This window comes from Amborella trichopoda, chromosome 1 (genome assembly GCF_054954075.1).
Source record: "Amborella trichopoda isolate Santa Cruz 75 chromosome 1, AtrichopodaSantaCruz75HAP2 v2.0, whole genome shotgun sequence".
Taxonomy (NCBI): domain Eukaryota; kingdom Viridiplantae; phylum Streptophyta; class Magnoliopsida; order Amborellales; family Amborellaceae; genus Amborella; species Amborella trichopoda.
Window position 1 is genome coordinate 33,230,593 of NC_142336.1, and position 19,137 is coordinate 33,249,729.

The following is a 19,137-nucleotide window of genomic DNA, read 5'->3' on the forward strand; positions in this document are numbered from 1 at the left end:
CTAGTAATGTAAAAAAACAGATGGTGGCAATTCTTAATGCTAGCAAAGGTAAAAAAATTGCCAAACATAGGATGAATGAGGAGATAGCTAGTTTATATACACCATCAAGCAGGAATGATACAGAAGAGCAATATAATTATGACCTAGAAGAGCAATATAATAATGAGCTGGACATGGCCACAAGATTGAGTTTACATGAACAATATCAGAGGGAATGTGGGTTTAGAATGCCTAGTGGGTCTAGCTCAGACATGCATGGTGGGCCTAGCTCCGATATGCATGGTGGGCCTAGTTCAGATATGCATAGCGGGTCCAGCTCGAGCATGTATGGCGGGCCCAGCTCAAATATGTATGGAGGGGTTGGTGGCAATATGTATCAAGAAGAATCAGTTGTTGAAGAAATTGTTTCTAAGTTACCTAGGAGTGCCAGTATTGCAGGTCATGGTCGTAAAGACCCGTTTCTCTCAAAGCCTAAGTCACAACAGATGACCCTAAAAGGCATGGTTAAAGGTACAAGAAACATGTTAGGGAGATATGTTGGTAAATGGTTCTACGATAAAGGGATTCCCTTTGATGCAGCCAATAGCCCATATTTTCCACCTATGGTTAGTGCAATCCAGAGAGCCGGGCCCGGGGTAAAACCCCCGACGGCATATGAGCTCAGTGGGCCAATATTAGACGAAGAGGTAGAGGAAGTTAAAAAGTGGATTGAAGAATATAAACAGAGTTGGCCAAGGACAGGAATTACTCTCATGAGTGATGGTTGGTTGAATAAAGTTAGCAAAAAGGAGTTTTTAAACTTCTTGGCCTATTCCCCAAAAGGTACAGCTTTTTTGTCTAGCAAAGACGTATCAGGGACGAAGAAAGATGCAAACTTCTACGTACGACTATATGATCAGATAGTGGAGGAGGTGGGGGATAAGCATGTAGTCCAGTTTATTACGGACAATGCGCGTGCATGTGTTTCTGCGGGCAGCAAGTTGATGGATAAGAGGAAGCATCTAGTATGGACCCCGTGTGCTGCACACAGCATCGATCTTATGTTAGAGGAAATCGGTGAGATCAAAATTGTGAAGGAGACTCTAGATGAAGCAAGGTTGGTGTCGAGATTTATATACAACCACTCGAAAATATTATTTCTGTTTAGAGAACACTCTAAGAAAAAAGAGATAATCAGGCCTGCCATAACCCGCTTTGCGACCGATTACTTAGCTGTGGACTCCATTCGACAATCCGAAGGTGCATTAAAGAGATTGTTTACTTGTGAAGAGTGTTTAAATGACCGCCTCTCGAAGTCCAGTACCGGTATAAAAGTGGACAACATAATCTCAAATAGGCTGTTCTGGTTTCGATGTTCCAGTGTTGTAGAGGCCACTGCCCCTTTGGTCACGGTGTTAAGAATGGTGGATGCTGATAAGAAAGCTACCATGGGTATCCTTTATGAAGGTATTGAGAGGGCGAAATCAGCTATTGGGGAGAAGTGTAATTTTGCTAGCAAAGTGATCGAGATTATAGAAAAGAGGTGGAACACCAAATTCGGACGTCCAATTCATTATGCTGGTAAATATATATTTATATCATTACAATGTTTCAGTTTAAATCATTTTTTTATGAAATTGTAAATGACATTTTTTTACCTATATATTTTTTAGGTTACTACTTCAACCCAAAATTTTTCTATTTGACACCTGAACAACCCCACAAGATTATGGAAGGGGTCAGATACATTATTGCAAGGTTGGAGAGAAGCCATCGAAACCAAGTAGCAGCAATACAAGAGGTATTATTTAATATTTGGGTAAGAACTTCATTGAGTTGTTATATTTGTGAGGAATAATGCACTAAAACGTAATATATTTGTTTTAGCTTGCTATGTATAGGGATGCTATAGGATCCTTCGGAACTAGACTTGCCAGAAATTCTCGAACTATGATGGATCCAGGTTATCCCCTCGCTAATATTTTGTTTATTCATATATTTAATCTTATGAATTGTTCTTGCCCTTACAATGCTTTTTACATTTTAATCCAGCTGAATGGTGGGAGATATATGGTACTGATGCACCTCACCTAAAGAGGATAGCAATCAAGGTGCTCTCCCAGACATGTTCTGTTACTGGCTGTGAGCGCAAATGGAGTACGTTCCAATGGTTGCACACTACTAGGAGGAATCGACTCGCTTCTGAGAAGCTTCATAAACTAGTCTACGTTCATTATAATTTAAACCTTAGAGAGCGACAAATAAGAAGGAAGCTTGAAGACTATGGGCCGATAGACTTAGACACAATATTTGTCACAGACACAGCAGACCGATGGGTAGTAGAAGAGGAGGAGCCAGTGTTGCACAAGAGAGCGTTCCTTGAGGCTATCGGTGATGAAGATATTGAAGAAAGTGATGAACGGCATGAAAGAGGAAGCAGCCAGCCAATATATCCACAATATGTCGGTGATATTGCACCTAATGAGGGAGAGTGGGAAGGGGGTCTAAGAGAAAATGAGAGAGATGATGATTCTGAGGCCACCCTATCCCAGCCATATTATTCACATATCGAGTCCCAACAGCAACAGTGTAGGGATGAGCACGACAGTGCATGAAGGATGGACAAGCTTCGGGGATTTTGGATTGGGAACACAACAAAGCACTAACACTCAGGGATTTGAAAATAGTCAGACGCCCGCTAATATCGATGATTCGTTTTTAGATCGAATCAATGAATTGTCAAACGAATTCAATCAATGGCACCAGCGTGACCAAGAAGAACAACAACGTCGTCTATCATTTTATTTTTAGATCGTATGTTACTAATTTTATGCTTTATTGTAGTCCATGTATGTTGATATACTTATTCCATGATAATTCTATGTTTATCCTTTTGTGTGATGTAAATTAAATGTTGAATGGCGGTTCATGCAGGGGAAGAACATATCAATATTCGCATATTCATTCAAAAACATGAAAATTCTTAATGGAGTACCCTCATTTTTTATTGAATTCCTAAAAAACAATATTTATAATGAATTTTAATAATTTTTTCGGATTTTTTTGAAGCTTTATTCTGACCGATTCACCCGATTCCGATCCGGATCGCCGATTCGCCGATCCGGATCGCCTATTCGCCGATCCGGATCGGTTTTTGGAAAGCCCGATCCGGGTCACCGATCCGGTTTTTAAACCATTGGTCCAAACTATATGACCTTAAACTGCAGTTGTGGTCTAGATGCACGACTCTAAACTCCATGGTCCAAAGTATATGACCATGAACCTACGCTCCATGGTTCAAACTATATGACCTTAAATTGTAGCTATGGTTTAAATGCATGACCCTAATCTCCATGGTCCAAACTATATGACCTTAAACTGTAGTTGTGGTCTAGATGCATGACCCTAAACTCCATGGTACAAACTATATGACTTTAAACTGTAGCTGAGGTCTAGTTGCACGACCCTAAACTGCTCGGTCCATACTGTATGACCCTAAACTGCTCAGCCCCATGGTTCAAACTATATGACCTTAAACTGTAGCAGAGGTCTAATTGCATGACCTTAAACTGCACAGTCCTAGTTGTATGACTTTAAACTGCATGACCACGGTCTAGCTGTATGACCTTAAACCATAGCGCACGTCCTAGTCGCATGACGATAAAAGGCTCAACACCATGGTCCACACTATATGACCTTAAACTATAGTGGAGGTCTAGATGCATGACCCTAAATTGCATGGTCCAAACTACATGACCTTAAACTACAGTGGAGGTCTAGATGCACGACCCTAAACTGCATGGTCCAAACTATATGACCTTAAACCGTAGCGGAGGTCTAGTTGCACGCCTTTAAATTGTATGGTCCTAGCAGCATGACTTTAAACTGCATAGCCACGGTCCAAACTATATGACCCTAAACTGTAGCACACGTCCTAGTGGCATGACGTTAAACTGCACAACATACGGTCTCGGAGACAAGATTTAAACATGCCCTCAGGTCTCTACAGATGACCTTAAAACGTGCCAAATTGATGGTCACGGTGGCATGACCTTAAACACGCTTCCGTAAAAAAAATAGAAAAAAAGAAGAAGAGAGAAAAAGACGGGCATAATGAAAACCCCCAAGGGCACTATGGGCAAGATTGTCAAAATAAATGGGGTGCAGTAAAAACCCTTCAGAGCACTCACTCTCAAATGAAGGGCGTGTTGATCTTCCCCTACGGGTCATCATGAGTAATAATGTCAAATGACCTTGCGGGAAGACGTTAAAACTGCACGACATATAGTCCATTCGTACGACTATAAACTGCTTCATGTTCCTACATGTCTCCATGGGGTTACCGCATGACATATATCCTACACATCCCTTACTACATCCTTCTTCACAAGCCCCCAGTGAAAGGACACCACCCCCCATACGTGTCCTCCCTAATCAAGGTGTACCTCAGTTGCGACTGTGAGGCTTCGAAGCAAAGCATGCACTTCAAAGCATACGACCACCTCTACAAAACCATATATTAAAGAGGTGTACCACAGTTCCGACTATGAGGCTTCGAAGCATAGCATACAACCGTCAAAGCATGCGTCCACCTCTATAAGGCCATATCTCAAATAGGCGTACCACAGTTCCAACTCTGAGGCTTCGAAAGCATAGTATGCAACAGTCAAAGCATGCACCTTCCTCTATAAGGCCATATCACAAAGAGGCGTACCACAGTTCCAGCTGTGAGGCTTCAAAAGAAGAGCATGCAACCGTCAAGGTATGTGACCACCTCTACAAAGCCATATCACAAAGAGGTATACCACAGTTCCAGCTATGAGGCTTCGAAAACAGAGCATGCAACCGTCAAGGCATGCGACTGCCTCTACAAAAGCCGTATCTCAAAGAGGCGTACCACTGTGCCGACTATGAGGCTTCGAAGCAGAGCATGTAATCATCAAGACATGCACTCGTCTCTCGAAGAGACGTACCACAGTTCTGGCTGTGAGGTTCGAAGCAAAGCATGCAACCGTCTCATCAACAAAGAGGCATACTGCAGTTCCGACCGTGTGACTTCATATCATTTAGCCTGATAAGGCCTTTCACCTTTGGGCTCCCATTTCCCCAACTGAAATACACCATTTGTGGCTCTTTAAGCCTCCATCGTGCACCTTAACTGCCCATAACCCCACTTCTTGTCATGCATGCCCTTATGCTTGGCCCCGTTAGCGCTGAGCATATTCTACCACTATCCTCAGCGATACTCAGGCCGTGACCTGTCATCCCTAGTGGAGTTGCCCACTATCCCTAGTGGAGTTACACCCAAGCCGTGACCTGTCATCCCCAATGGAGTCAGGAGCATGCCACTGTATGTCATCCTTAGGAGTCACACCCATACTGCAGCCCATTATCCCCAATGGAGTTAGAGTCATTCTTAGCCCTACAATCCCCCGTGGGTCTGTTTCACACCAAGCTCTCTTATCCCCAGGGAATCGGGTTGCCTATCATAAGCCAATTTTCCATAGAATCTCATCTTTCAACCCAGGGAGTCATGCTTGCCCCCCTAATCCCCAGTCAAGTCTGCTTCCGTTCGCCATCCCTTGTTGGGCCACCATCTCCATCTGAGCTCTCTGCTTGTGTATGGCGTTAACCATTTTATCCTCAGGGAGTTGGATTGTCATCCATAGACCTATTCCCCATGGAGCTCCACCTACATAGTGACCCACACAATGGTCTAAATGCACGACCCTAAACTGCATGGTCCAAACTATATGACCTTAAACTGTAGCGAAGGTCTAGTTGCACGACCTTAAACTGCATGGTCCTAGTTGCATGACTTTAAACCGCATAGCCACGGTCCATACTGCATGACCCTAAACTGCTCAGTCTCGATCCATACTGCAGGACCCTAAACCGCTCAGCCTCGGTCTATACTGCATGACCCTAAACTGCTCAGCCACGGCCCATACTGCATGACCCTAAACTGCTTAGCCTCGATCCATACTGCATGACCCTAAACTGCTCAGCCACGGTCCATACTGCATGACCCTAAACTGCTCAGCCTCGGTCAATGCTACATGACCCTAAACTGCTCAGCCACGGTCCATACTGCATGACCCTAAACTGCTCAGCCTCGATCCATACTGCATGACCCTAAACTTCTCAGCCTCAGTCCATACTTCATGACCTAAACTGCTTAGCCTCGGTCCATACTACATGACCCTAAATTGCTCAGCCTCGGTCCATACTGCATGACCCTAAATTGCTCAGCCTCGGTCCATACTGCATGACCCTAAACTGCTCAGCCTCGGTCCATACTGCATGACCCTAAACTGCTCAGCCTCAGTCCATACTGCATGACCCTAAACTGCTCAGCCTCGGTCCATATTGCATGACCCTAAAAACTGCTCAACCTCTGTCCATACTGCATGACCCTAAACTGCTCAGCCTTGGTCTAGATGCACGACCCTAAACTACATGGTCCAAACTATATGACCTTAAATTGTAGTGGAGGTCTAGTTGCCCGACCTTAAACTGCATGGTCTTAGTTGTATGACTTTAAACTGCATAACCATGGTCCAGTTGTATGATCTTAAACCATAGTACACGTCCTAGCCGCATGACGATAAAAGGCTCAACACCATGGTTCAAACTATATGACCTTAAACTGTAGCAGAGGTCTAGTTGCATGACCTTAAACTGCATGGTCCTAGTTGTACGACTTTAAACGACATAACCACGGTCCAGCTGTATGACCTTAAAACCATAGTGCACGTCCTGGCCACATGACAATAAACTGCTTCGCACAGGTCCCAGAGGTATGACCATAAACTCGTCACCACATACGCGCACACCCCTTTTCGTGCACTTTCACGCACGACTTCTCTAACCTACTTGTTAGTGTGCATGCACCACCTTCATTACCTCCCCAGTGAGTTCATTCATTTCATCATCCTACATCATTCCCTAGTGAGTTTTACCCAAACAGCGAACCATCCCGCCATCCATACTCGTAAGTTAGTGGGTCACCATCATCTACTCACATTTCATACATCGTCCATCTCTCATCGGTAGCCTCGAGCCATCTCCCTAAGTGAGCCAAACCACCACCATACTCACTCCATGGCCTTCATAGACTGCCATCCATCACCATTACAGTCCAGCTGTATGACCTTAAACCATAGTGCACATCCAGACTGCATGACGTTAAACTGTTTCGCACATGTCCCGGAGGCATGACCTTAAACACGCCCTCACAAATAAATAAATAAAAGAATAACAAGCATGGTGTATACCTGAACAAGGGAACGCTATGAGTAAAAATGACGGACGGGCATGGTCAAAAAAGCATGAGTAAAAGAGTTTCGTGAATAAAAACTGAGCACGGTGAAAACTCGAAACGGCATCGTGAGTAAAAAATGGATAAAAAGGATGGACATGACCGAAAGGTCATGGTAAAAGAGCCCCAAATAAAAAACGAAGTTGGTGAAAACCCTCTCTACAGCGCCGCTTCCCCAGTCTAAGTGAAATCCCGCAAAGGGCGCACAGAACAATAAAATCAGCTTGATGCAACATTGCTTCCACAGACGGCCTCAGCCAACACTCCCTTCATCATCAAGACGTTCAGCAGGGTGTAGACGGTAAAATCATCCCTCATCTTCCTTCTTCAGTCCTGGGTGAACAGGTAGCCCAGTCGACGTCCTTCTCCAATCCTAGGTTAACAGGTAGCCCAGCCGACATCCTTCTCCAGTCCTAGGTGAACAGGTAGCCCAGTTGACTTCCTTCTTTAGTCATGGGTGAACAGGTAGCCCAATCGACATCCTTCTTCAGTCCTGGGTGAACAAGTAGCCCAGTCGACATCCTTCTTCAGTCTTGGGTGAATAGGTAGCCCAGTCGACTTCCTTCTTTAGTCCTGGGTGAACAGGTAGCTCAGTCGACATCCTTCTTCAGTCCTTGGTGAGCAGGTAGCCCAATCGACATCCTTCTTCAGTTCTGGGTGAAGAGGTAGCCCAGTCGACATCCTTCTTCAGTCCTGGTTGAACAGGTGGTCCAATTGACATCCTTCTTCAATCTTGGGTGAACAGGTATCCCAGCCGACATCCTTCTTCAATTCTGGGTGAACAGGTAGCCCAGTCGACGTCCTTCTACAGTCCTGGGTGAACAAGTAGCTCAGTCGATGTCCTTCTCCAGTCCTGAGTGAACAGGTAGCCCAATCGACATTCTTCTTCAGTCCTGGGTGACAACGTAGCCCAATCATTATCCTTCTTCAAGGACCCTCTCCCCATGCATGAAATGTGCATACCTTATCCTTCTTCAAGGACCCTCTCCCCATGCATGAAATGTACATGCCTTATCCTTCTTCAAGGACCCTCTCCCCATGCATGAAATGTGCATGCCTTCTCCTCCTCTTATGGACCTTCTCCCCATGCATGAAATGTGCATGCCTTCTTCTTTTATTATGGACCTCTCTCCATAAGGCTTGGTAATAAAGTAGCCCAGTCAAGGCAGGAAACTGACAAAGCTAGGGCAGAACCTGCCAGAAACGTCAGCTCGTCTAGCCGGCACGAGCAGACCTTCGGGATCGGCTAATAGAACCTGCCCCCAACTGGACTCGGTAAACAAGATCTATAGTGGTACTCTGATCGTCAAAAGCAAACCTGGTGTAGCAGCAAACAGCGCCGCTAATTTGTTTCTTCTCCCCCTAAAATCTCCACGGACGGACCCACAAACAATGCATCTCGACGTCTGAGCAGCCTAGTTATACCATTACGTGAATCTCCTTAGCGTTCACGTGGTCCAGTGACTAGGAAGAAAAAAAGTAAAAGCCAAAGGAAACTTTCCAAATAATTGTCCTTCTTGCTTCTCTTGAAGCACAACATTCAGCGGGGCAAGCTGTTTGAATGTATTTTCAGCACCTTAGTCCCTAATAGAAAGCAGGTCAATAAAGCTTATAAAACAGTGGAATTCTCGACAGTCTCGGAATGACCCCAGAACTGGTCAAGATCTTCATCAGCACTCCAAAAGACCACTTGCCAAGTATCGTCGCATTCCGACATGTCTAAGGTAGTGAACACAAAAAGAACAGTTTTTGAAAAAATGGCCTCTAGCACCCTGAAATGGATCCTACAAGTAGAACTACATTTTCGATGTCTAAAATCACTATGGGATCACCACCATTGGATCCAGCACGGTCGAAAACCCCTATGGGTTAAGTTTCGGCTTAATTAGACACTCCAAGACAAAGATATGAGCAAAACATTGAAACAAGAGGGGCTGCACACTATTCCCGTGTGGCCTCACTGCACAAAACACCATTAAAGGTGGCTGTTTTTACAATCACGGGCAGTCACTTTTGGAGCCCATATCTCACTCGTCCCAAGTTAGATCGCACTCAAATTTTGTGAGTGTGTTCATCTTGTTAAGACGAGCGGTTCGATATGTGGTACGCCCCGTGACGATGTCTGAATAGGGAGAAAAGCTAGAGAGAAGTTGCCGATCCGTGAAGAAATTGCAGAAAATTCAGCAGCAACACGCCTTGCTCAATGGACCAAATCACGACGCTCGCGCAACGGATCAATGCGAAACCAATTCCATTGTGTGCGTAAGGTCTAGGGCTATCATTGGTCCGAATCCCGTACATGATGGACGATCAGATTTCATGCACAAAGCCGACAAAGTAACTAAAATTCCGGCCGCCAGATTTCAAATTCCAGCCAAAACTCAAAAGTTGCAAAATCTTCGTTTGGGCTTCAAATCGCGTTCCGTTTGTTGCCACGTGATCATGACGGAATGCTTAGTGCGCTACGACGAAAAAATGATAGAAAAACATTAAGGAAAGAGCGTATCATCGATCCAAAGCTTTCAAGATTCAAGCAAATTTCAAGTCTCGTGATCGTAGTTCGAAACACGGTCCATGACTCGAAATTGGTATCAAATCGATTGCCATACCGAGCCTTACAAGAAAATATTCATCTTCTGATCAAACGGGCATCAGAACAACCCCGGATCAATCATGGAAGAGCGCACAAGTTTTTGGGCAACAGCAGGGACTGTTCTGGAATTTCATATATTGTTAAGCAGAGGCAAAACAGTCCTTTTGCACCCTATTTTCTTAATTTTTTTTAATTCAGAATAATTGTAATTATCGTCAGTTAGGGTTACTTTTGGGTATCCACCCACGTTTTAGCTTAATTCTATATAAATACCACACGCCAGTGTTTTAAAAATTGGCGAGTCAAACCGGACTCGCCCGGTTCGACTCGGGAACCGGCACAGCCAGTGCCGGTTCCAATACAAAACCAAGAACCGCCCGGTTCTAGAGAAGAACCGCCGGTTCCAATCCGGTTCAACTCGGTTCCCTCCTTGCACGCATGCGACACACACGAGTCAAACTGGACTCGCCCGGTTCGACTCGGGAACCGGCACAGCCCGTGCCGGTTTCGATACAAAATTGAGAACCGCAGGATTCTAGAGAAGAACCGTCGGTTCCAATCCGATTCTATCCGGTTCTAACAGGTTTAGCCCGGTTCCCTCCCTGCACGCATGCGACACGCACGTGCACGCGTCGCACGTCGCACGTCCCACATCGCAACGCGTACGACAAGCACGTGCACGCGTGCGACACGCACGTGCACGCGTGCGACACGTGTGAGGTTACCCTAATATTTCTACACAAACATTTTAATCTATATTACATAGGTATTTATATACCAATGTGGATACCCATCTTTCGATGTGGGATAATTCCCAAATATCATTAAATGAAAAGGAAATTTAAATATATTCTATTAATCATCAAGTTATAATCACGTATGGTGAGGTGGCGTGGTGGTTAAGACCTTTGCTTCTTCATGTGATGTCTTAAGGTCGAGTCCCCCCGTGGGCGTTATTTTTTTATGTTGTATAGTTTTTGTTGTATATATTGTATAAATATTTTTGTAAATAATATAAAAAGCATAAAAAAATAAAAAATAAAAAAGTTAATTTTTTGTATGGCAGTTAATTTTTGTTCTATATAGTGGTATAATTATTTTTTAAAATAATATGAAAGGCATAAAAAAATAAAACATAAAAATTTTATTCTATTTGAAATCTCCATCTTTCTACTAACAATCTCTTTCACTAAATTTATTATAGAAACCTAAAAAAATAAATTTTTGAAAAACTGAAGTGTTATTTCCAAAATTTGTACGCAGTTTATTAATTTTTACATTGATAACCAAATATTTTATTTTATTTATTAATTTTTACATTATAAATCATGTAATGTACTATTTTTCTTACAGCTGTCAATAATACATTTTAAATTAGATAATATTATAAAATATTTTTAATTTGTTATTATTTGTCTAATAAAATAATTATAAAATGTAAACTGATAATTATAATTTCAGTATATAATATTATAATTAGTTAGGTTTTAATAATTTTGGATTCTAGTTAGTTAGGCTGTAATAATTTGGATTTTTTTAGCAGATTAGGGTTTTTCGCCAAAACGAGATTTTAATGGCCATTCTTTCATTGATTAGTCTACTTTTTATATTAGTCCATGTATAATTATATATTTTATCTATGATAATTCTATGATTTTTCTTTTATGTGATGCAAATTTAATGGAAAACATAAGTTTATACAGGAAAAGAGCATCTCAATATTCACAAATTGATGAAAAATGAAAGTTAATAATGTAGTACCTTCATTTCTTATTGGATTCCTAAAAAACAATATTTATAATGAATTTTAATAATTTTTTTGAATTTTTTTGAAGCTTTAATTGGACCGATTCAGCAGATTCTCGATCCGGATCGTCGATTCGCCAATCCGGATCGGTTTTTGAGATGCCCGATCAGGGTCACCGATCCGCTTTTTAAACCATTGCCACACGCAATTGTAAACAAGACCTTCGGTTCATTTGTCATTGATTCAATAAAAAATCTCTTCTAGCTTAAGATCGTGGGAAAGGAGAAACAGGTCAACGGAAGTGATTCCAAACCGGCCATAGGCCAGGGGGGCATTCCAACGTGATCTAAGAGGGCGCCCACGGGAGCCAGTCCGAGCGTGTCACGGACCCACGTGAGGTAAGTCCCGCCTCAGGACCTTAAATTCCTCTCTCACCGGTAGGTAATACCTGCCCTCATTCTCGATGAGGTTCCCAAGAGAGCGATCTTAAAATGTCCCTGGTCTCCTCTGAAACCCGAGACACATGCCGCCTGATCATCCAAATCCGAAGGGCGAGATCAAGGCACTTAACCACAGACTGTTGTCATTTTTTTTTTTTTAAAAGCACTATTATCATAAAGTAGCGAGTTAGAATGGCGGCTGGCTTAACAACAGGATAAAATACCTCATTAAAAAGTCACCCAGCACAATGAAGATTATAGCAATCCACATAATGCTCAATGGAGCCATTAGACAAATACTATATCTTTTAGGTCCAGTGACCATCAAAGACATTCATGACTAGCGCAGCCTGGTCAACAATGGGCAAGTGCACTGTTCTTGTTTTGGATATTTAAATCATGTTCTTCCAAAACACTGACCCTAAGTAGATTTAGGATTGGGAATTCTAATTCTACTTGAACTCTATGTTGATCCCCCTTCTAGAAGATCTAATGTATTTCCAAACCACAGGCACAACCTAGTGATTCTAATCCCTCAAAATTGAACTGCCTCACTTTAAAAAGTTCTTTACCCTGTGGAACTCATTTGAGGGGTTTCTTATCTCAGGTGCACTTACTATTTCAGGCATTTTTTTAACACTGAATTTCTTTGGGAAATTCCTAGAAATCTCAGGGGTTTTTTAATACCTCCGGAAGTTGTTTAGGTAGCCTTGAGACCTTAAACCCAAGGTGAAATAAAAGAAACTATAAAAGGGTACACTGAATGAGATTAAAGAGGGCCCGATACAGATCTCTATGTCCAGATCTTCAGAAATGTTGTGATCATCATGCCTCCACCTTGCTCACAAGCATAACCAAAGAACAGTTATGCAAAAGGGTCAATTATTTGTGCCACACAAAATAATGATCATGGCCATGGGAGTACCAAGAAAGGCATATGTTTAAACTGCAACTTCTGTTGCCAGTATTGTGGCCATAGATCACAATTATAACATTGTATTTGCCCAGGCATGCTGAATTTTGGAATTCAAATGGGATACAGACAAGTAATGCTAACTTTGCCACAATTGAGATAGTGTAAGTGAATTAGGAATCCAAAATATGTAGGAGACAATTTCAGAAGGATTTTATGACAATTGATGCTACCATCCCATAAGACTCCAATACTTTGCATCATGACTTTCACAATGAAGTGCAACACTCCCAAGGAACTGTCACTTGAATGTACCAGGATGCAAGGAGAAATAGTAAACCAGAATGAACTCTCCTTAAATTAGAGGACAGCTTATTGAACAAACATAACAAATTTGTTACTATCATCACTTAACTTTTGGGTTCATCGAAAACAAAAAATGTAGATCAGGTCTCAAAGCAAAGAAGATTTCAGGTGAACAAGACAGAAAATGAAAAATTTCACCAAATACACCAATCAAAAAAAGAAAAAAATGGATATTTTTATGGTTGCGCTTGGTTATAAATCAAATAGCAAAGTGGGGGGCTTACAATAAGGGAGATTTCATGCATTCGTGCTCTTGCAGAGGTTGCATACTCAGATACCCTAAACTTGTCCACCAGGATAGACTTGATCTCAGCTGTTCTCATTTTTAATAGTGGATCCGATGCTTCTGTTTCCTTGAGAAAGCAAGGCCAATGAAAGGTTTTCTCATCTCTCCAACCATGCATATCAAATAAGTGCCAAAAGGGGGAGAGAGAGATATACAGACAGATAGAGAGACTTACGAGTATCCTGCGAGAGCCCAAGAGAGTGGCAGTGACCCGGTCGAAATCAGAATTGATACAGCGAAGGAAGTGATCAGATGGGTTCCTTCTGCTGGGGCAGGGGAACCCAGATTCCTTGAAGAACTGCATTCAATTAGTATTAGCATTCAGAATTCTCTTATGTGCCAAAGTGCCTCTCAGGAGAGAGAGAGAAAGAGTCATTAACAGAAGGGTCCAAACCTCGGTGGTGCGGTGTGCATCTCCAAAATAAACAGTTTGCCCACCGGAGAGGAGAAAGAGATCATCAAAGAGAGCAAAGACCTCGCTGCTGGGTTGGTGGAGAGAGGCTAAGACAGTCCTCCCGTCACGCGCCAAACTTCTCAGAGTTTGAGTCACAAAGAATGCTGAAGCACTGCACAATCCATGTTTTAAGGTTATAAATTTGGCTACTCCCATTTTTGCAACTGAAATTATGGGTCTAAGGCATAACGTCCAATTCTTTAGAAAACACCATTGTTTTGACAGAACTCGGGGCTTCTGGGTGCTTTCAATTTGCATGAGTGCTTAATTAACATTCAGAGAGAAAAAACAGCAAATTTGAATCCATGAAAAGGGACAGATGCCCATCTCCCTTCTTATAGAGAGAGAGAGAAAGACAGAGCGACCTATCGAGGCCACTGGTCGGCTCGTCGAGAAAGAGGATTCGAGGTCGAGTGAGGATCTGTTGGGCAATGCTGATTCTCTTCTTCTCACCACCACTAACACCCCTCAGATGCCAATTCCCAATTGGGGTATCAGCACACTCCTGCAAACCCATCGCCATTATAGTCCCCTCGACCACACCTTTCTTCTCTTCCGAGCTCATTCTCTTAGGAAGCCTCAGCTGAGCTGAATACATTATCGTCTCCCTCACTGTTAGAGTCCCCAGCAATATGTCCTCCTGCGTAACATAAGCCTGCCAAAACAACCCAAAATCCACTATATCCATTGATTTTGAGGAATACCCATAAACCAGAGCAGATAAAAAATGACAGTACATGAATTATGGACTCTCTCTCTGCTTACAGCTGCTCCATAGTCCAATTTCTTCTTCCTCCCATTCACAAGAACATTCCCAGACATGATGGTGTTGCCCGCTAATCTCCCTGCACAATCACAATCATGGGTTATTAACAGTAAGCTTAAGAAACAGAGAGATGGATAGCAATAAGCTACAGTTACCTGCGAGCGAGTCCAGGAGGGTGGATTTTCCAGAACCAGAAGGACCCATGATGGCCAAGATGCGCCCCGGCTCTGCATAACCATTGAGCCCATCGAGCAACCGCCGCGTCGGGCCATCTCCATAGTTAGGGAGCACCACTGTCAGCTCCTCCCAAACTACATAAGCCCCTCTCTCATCTCTCTCTCTACTCCCCCATCCTGTTGCTCCATGCTGCGCAGGCCCCTCTATCTCCATGGCCATTTTCTCTCTCTCTCTCTAGACAATTAGAACGCAAATGTGGGCAGAGGCAGGAGTAGATGGAGAGAGAAACTCAGGCGGTTTACATGACCATGTCCATATGGCACATTGTGTGCAGATGGTTCCTCCTCCATGACACCCCCACACCGCCTCTCTCTCTTTCTCTCTCTAAAATGGCATTGAAAGTGAGAGTGAATGAAAAGGGTTCGGCGTTGTACGTCCCTCTCGCATGTCCAGTCAAAGGAACCATCTCATCTACTCACCGCTCTTTCCCCTTAATTGCTCCCTGCCCCACCCACCTTTCTCTCTCTTCCCAGCAACAAAAACAAAAAAAAACACAGTCGCCACCCTCTCCCTCCCTCTCTCTCTCTGTGACTCTGGTGATGATCCTTCAATGTCAGTAGCTGGGGTGTTATTATTTCGATTTGTTTACTGCAACGAGCCTCCCGCCAGATTACCAAAAAAGCAGTTCAGATTTACTCAACTCTCCAAAAGTAAGCTTTACGCATGCGAAATTTATAGAGCCTGCAAAACTTCATCTTCTCATCTTTAAAAAGCAACCCTGTGTGCTTTACCTCCCATAACAAAGGTTTCCATTTTGTTTTTTTGTTCAGTTTTGCTCAGCAGCGTGTGTATCTCTTCTGGGTGTATTTACCCAAGAAAGGAAAATGTTGTGGTTGTGTGTCTTTGTCTTGTATCTTAAGTCGATCAAAAACTAGTGGTTCCTATGTTGTAGAATTTCGTGAAGCACAATCCTAGAACATGTGCCATTCATTATCGAATCTTGTAGAGGGAAAGAGGGGCATTTCTAAGGGTCGCAATTGAGTCGAGACGGGTCGGGTCGATGTTTTGGACCTGGCAGGTTTAGTCTGGGTCTGAAAATTCTCTATTTCGGATTTGTTGGGTTTGGTCTAGGTTAAAAACCCTGGAACCAAATTAGTTTTGGGTCTGGTTTGGATCCAAGTTGACCTGATCCGAACACACACACGCACACACACACACATACACACACACATATATATATATATATATACCTATTTTTTATTAATACACGCCTAAAATTTCAAATGATTTGGATTTGTAGAAAAAAAATTAAAATTCAAACACTACCAGACATCCGTGATCGTCAGATCGGCTCAAATTCAATTTGGAACGTTGGGCTCATATGTTCGTATGAGTTAGTGGGCTAATCTCTTCTTTTCCCTATATCTATATATATGCACAATATTTTTTAAAATACATAATATTTTGGTAAATTTGCGTATACATGTATGATGGGTTGCATAGCATAAGTGTGCAACAGTCGTCAAAAGTGTGGCCAAATCGCTACATTTTGCTCACGAATAGTGCACGTTGAGTGGCTTGTATTGCGCACGGTGCCCAAATACACAAGACTGCGTACGAAGTGCACTTATGTAGTAATTCGTGAGTGTGTATTTGGGGGAATATAGTGCAAATTGTACGGAACATAAGTGTGGGTAACATCGCTCCTTTTTGCGCAAGAATAGTACATGTTTAGTGGCTTGTGTTGCTAGGTGTATATGTATATATATTCGAAGAAAAAGTCTTAAAAATTGTATAGGACATGTCCATTGTACAATTGATTTTTCCAGGCCGTTCAAAAAGATCAGACTGTGCTGAGCCTATGGGCAAAAACACCATTCATTTTTACCTATAAAAATACTGTTCATTTTCGCCCATAAAAACATTGTTCATTTTCGCCCATATTTGAAATATAATTTGAATATTTTTTTACATTGTTGTTATTAAGTTTTTTACCTGAACCCCACTGGAACACAAACAGGGTCGGGTCTGAGTCTGGGTCCAATGCCCTGGACCCAAGTTGGCTCCTAGTCGGGCCAGGTCTAGGTCGACTCAGACCGCCCCAACCCATTCCCACCCCAACCCATTCCCACCCCAAGCCATTTCATATCAACTCATTTATTTGTTACCTCTTATGAGTGAGAAATCTCTGTCTCCTGTGATGCATGTGCCATGCCACGTCTAGGAACATAATGCCGTTGTATTAAATGCTTAGAGGTTAAGGTTGGTCTCAAATAAATGCAAGCAATAGTAGATTATTAAATAAAACAGTGCTGCTTTTATCCTAGCCTTCCATTTTGGTTGGACCATAGCAACCCATAATTTTACTTTGCTCTTCCACTGAGTTTAATTTGCTTTCACTTTTAATCTTATGGAGTCTTGTTATAGAACTGGTTATTAATTTTACTTCATGAAATTAATTTTCCAGTTTAAAATAAAAAATTCATAATAAATTATCTTTGTTTTTTGGTTCAGTGGCACGAATTAAACTTGAGATGTAGTGTTGCTTGATATCAACTGCTAAACAATCAAGCTCAATCGTAATTTCTAAAAGAAAAAATTTAGATAAGGTTACAACCTTAAAATGTATAATTATAGATGCACATCAAAAATCTATTGGAAAGGCTGTTTTAATGTTGAAAACCCTCTAATTGATCATCTCGACATCGAAATGTATGTATATGAAAAAGAAAAAAAATGTTTTTAGTCTCATAAATAGTGTATCTTGCAACACATTATCTAGACCGTCCATTTTTAAGATTTTTATATGTTTATAGACCTACTTGATTTTAACCATTTTTAAAGTTTAAAATTTTCTAATTAAATATGAAAATAGATTTTAAGATAATCCTAAGAATTTTTTACTACAAAATTAGATCTTACAAAAAAATTTGGAGGTGCGCCTTAATTGGATTGTTTAAAGTTGCCACCTTATAGAAACCACACCCATTCCTAAATCATCTAGTACTTGATTATTTATGTTATTAACTAAAATAATTTTTTTTATACTTGCAATTCATTATTTATACTGGTACTCCCAGGACAAATTTACCTAAGAAGCAGAGACATATATATTCATTTTTAAGTCCTTTTTTTTTTAAGGTAAATTCAAAATCACCATTTTAATTCTCCTTCTTGAACAAGAATGTGACTTTGGTTGTGTAGCCGATTAAAATATCTGCAATCCCATACTGTTGTTGGGCAGTTGTGTGGACCCTGGAAGGCTCTTAAAGTGAGTATTTAATGGAGTAAGGATGGGCAATGTTTAGTGGGTAATGACCACTCCATGTGCCATAACTCCATTTAAAGTTAAACGATCTCTTTCCTAATTTTGGAACAGATAAGCAAAGATGGAGAAATAAAAAGTTGAAAAACAAAGTGGAAACATGAATGTTAAGAAATGAGAAGGCAATGGACCAAGGAGTCAGGCTCAGACTTGGACTTGGACTTGGGCTTGGGCTTGGGCTTGGGTTTGAGTAGTTAGCAGCTAATATTTAACAGTACTAGATTTCAACTTCGCTTTCTATCACTGAACTACCCAAAAAAATAAAATAAAATAAAAATAAAAAGTTAATGGACCAAAAAAAATTGGTACAAAAAATAAAGAGAAGCAATAGATATAAAAGTGTTGGGTACTCACCCAGCCATGGTTGTAGGAGGTTATAGTGCTTTTTTTGTGTCAAATAAGTATATGGAAATTTGCATTGTTTTGCAATGTATGGTAACATAGCATGCATTGGATGTGCTGGTATGCTAACATTGTGACCTTATATTGTGCCACACATTATTATCGGATGGTGCACAATATAACAGTTTCATGCAACTAAAAACAATATTTCAAAAAAAAAATAAAAAAGATTACAGGATCGAGTGGGTACATGCTCCTAGGGTAAAAATCTTAACTATGAGTAATTTTTGGATCTCAAATTTGGGGATGTAACCTCCACAATCTAAGGCCAATAAAGTATAAATTCAAATTGTAGGCACATTTTTTTTTGTGAATGGTAACTGTAACTCTTCATTAAATCTCAAAAATTTATAGAAACCATAATTACA

General features: G+C 41.6%; 1 protein-coding gene across 3 annotated transcripts in view; it reads right to left on the reverse strand.

The window, feature by feature from the left end:
* The window catches only part of LOC18428373 (ABC transporter G family member 15), a 29,402-nt gene extending 13,754 nt beyond the window's left edge, over positions 1-15,648 (reverse strand). The window contains exons 1-6 of one of the 3 annotated variants that reach the window (XM_006837358.4): positions 15,021-15,648; positions 14,865-14,944; positions 14,465-14,754; positions 14,040-14,211; positions 13,821-13,943; positions 13,584-13,712 (exon numbers count right to left, since the gene is read on the reverse strand). In XM_006837358.4, coding sequence (XP_006837421.1) covers positions 13,584-13,712; positions 13,821-13,943; positions 14,040-14,211; positions 14,465-14,754; positions 14,865-14,944; positions 15,021-15,261 — 1,035 coding nt within the window. In that variant the 5' untranslated portion in view covers positions 15,262-15,648. Of the gene's footprint in view, positions 1-13,583; positions 13,713-13,820; positions 13,944-14,039; positions 14,212-14,464; positions 14,778-14,836; positions 14,945-15,020 lie in introns of all 3 variants that reach the window. The other 2 variants (XM_020663711.2, XM_011622922.3) reach the window with 2 other exon arrangements.
* Positions 15,649-19,137: the final 3,489 nt, after the last annotated feature.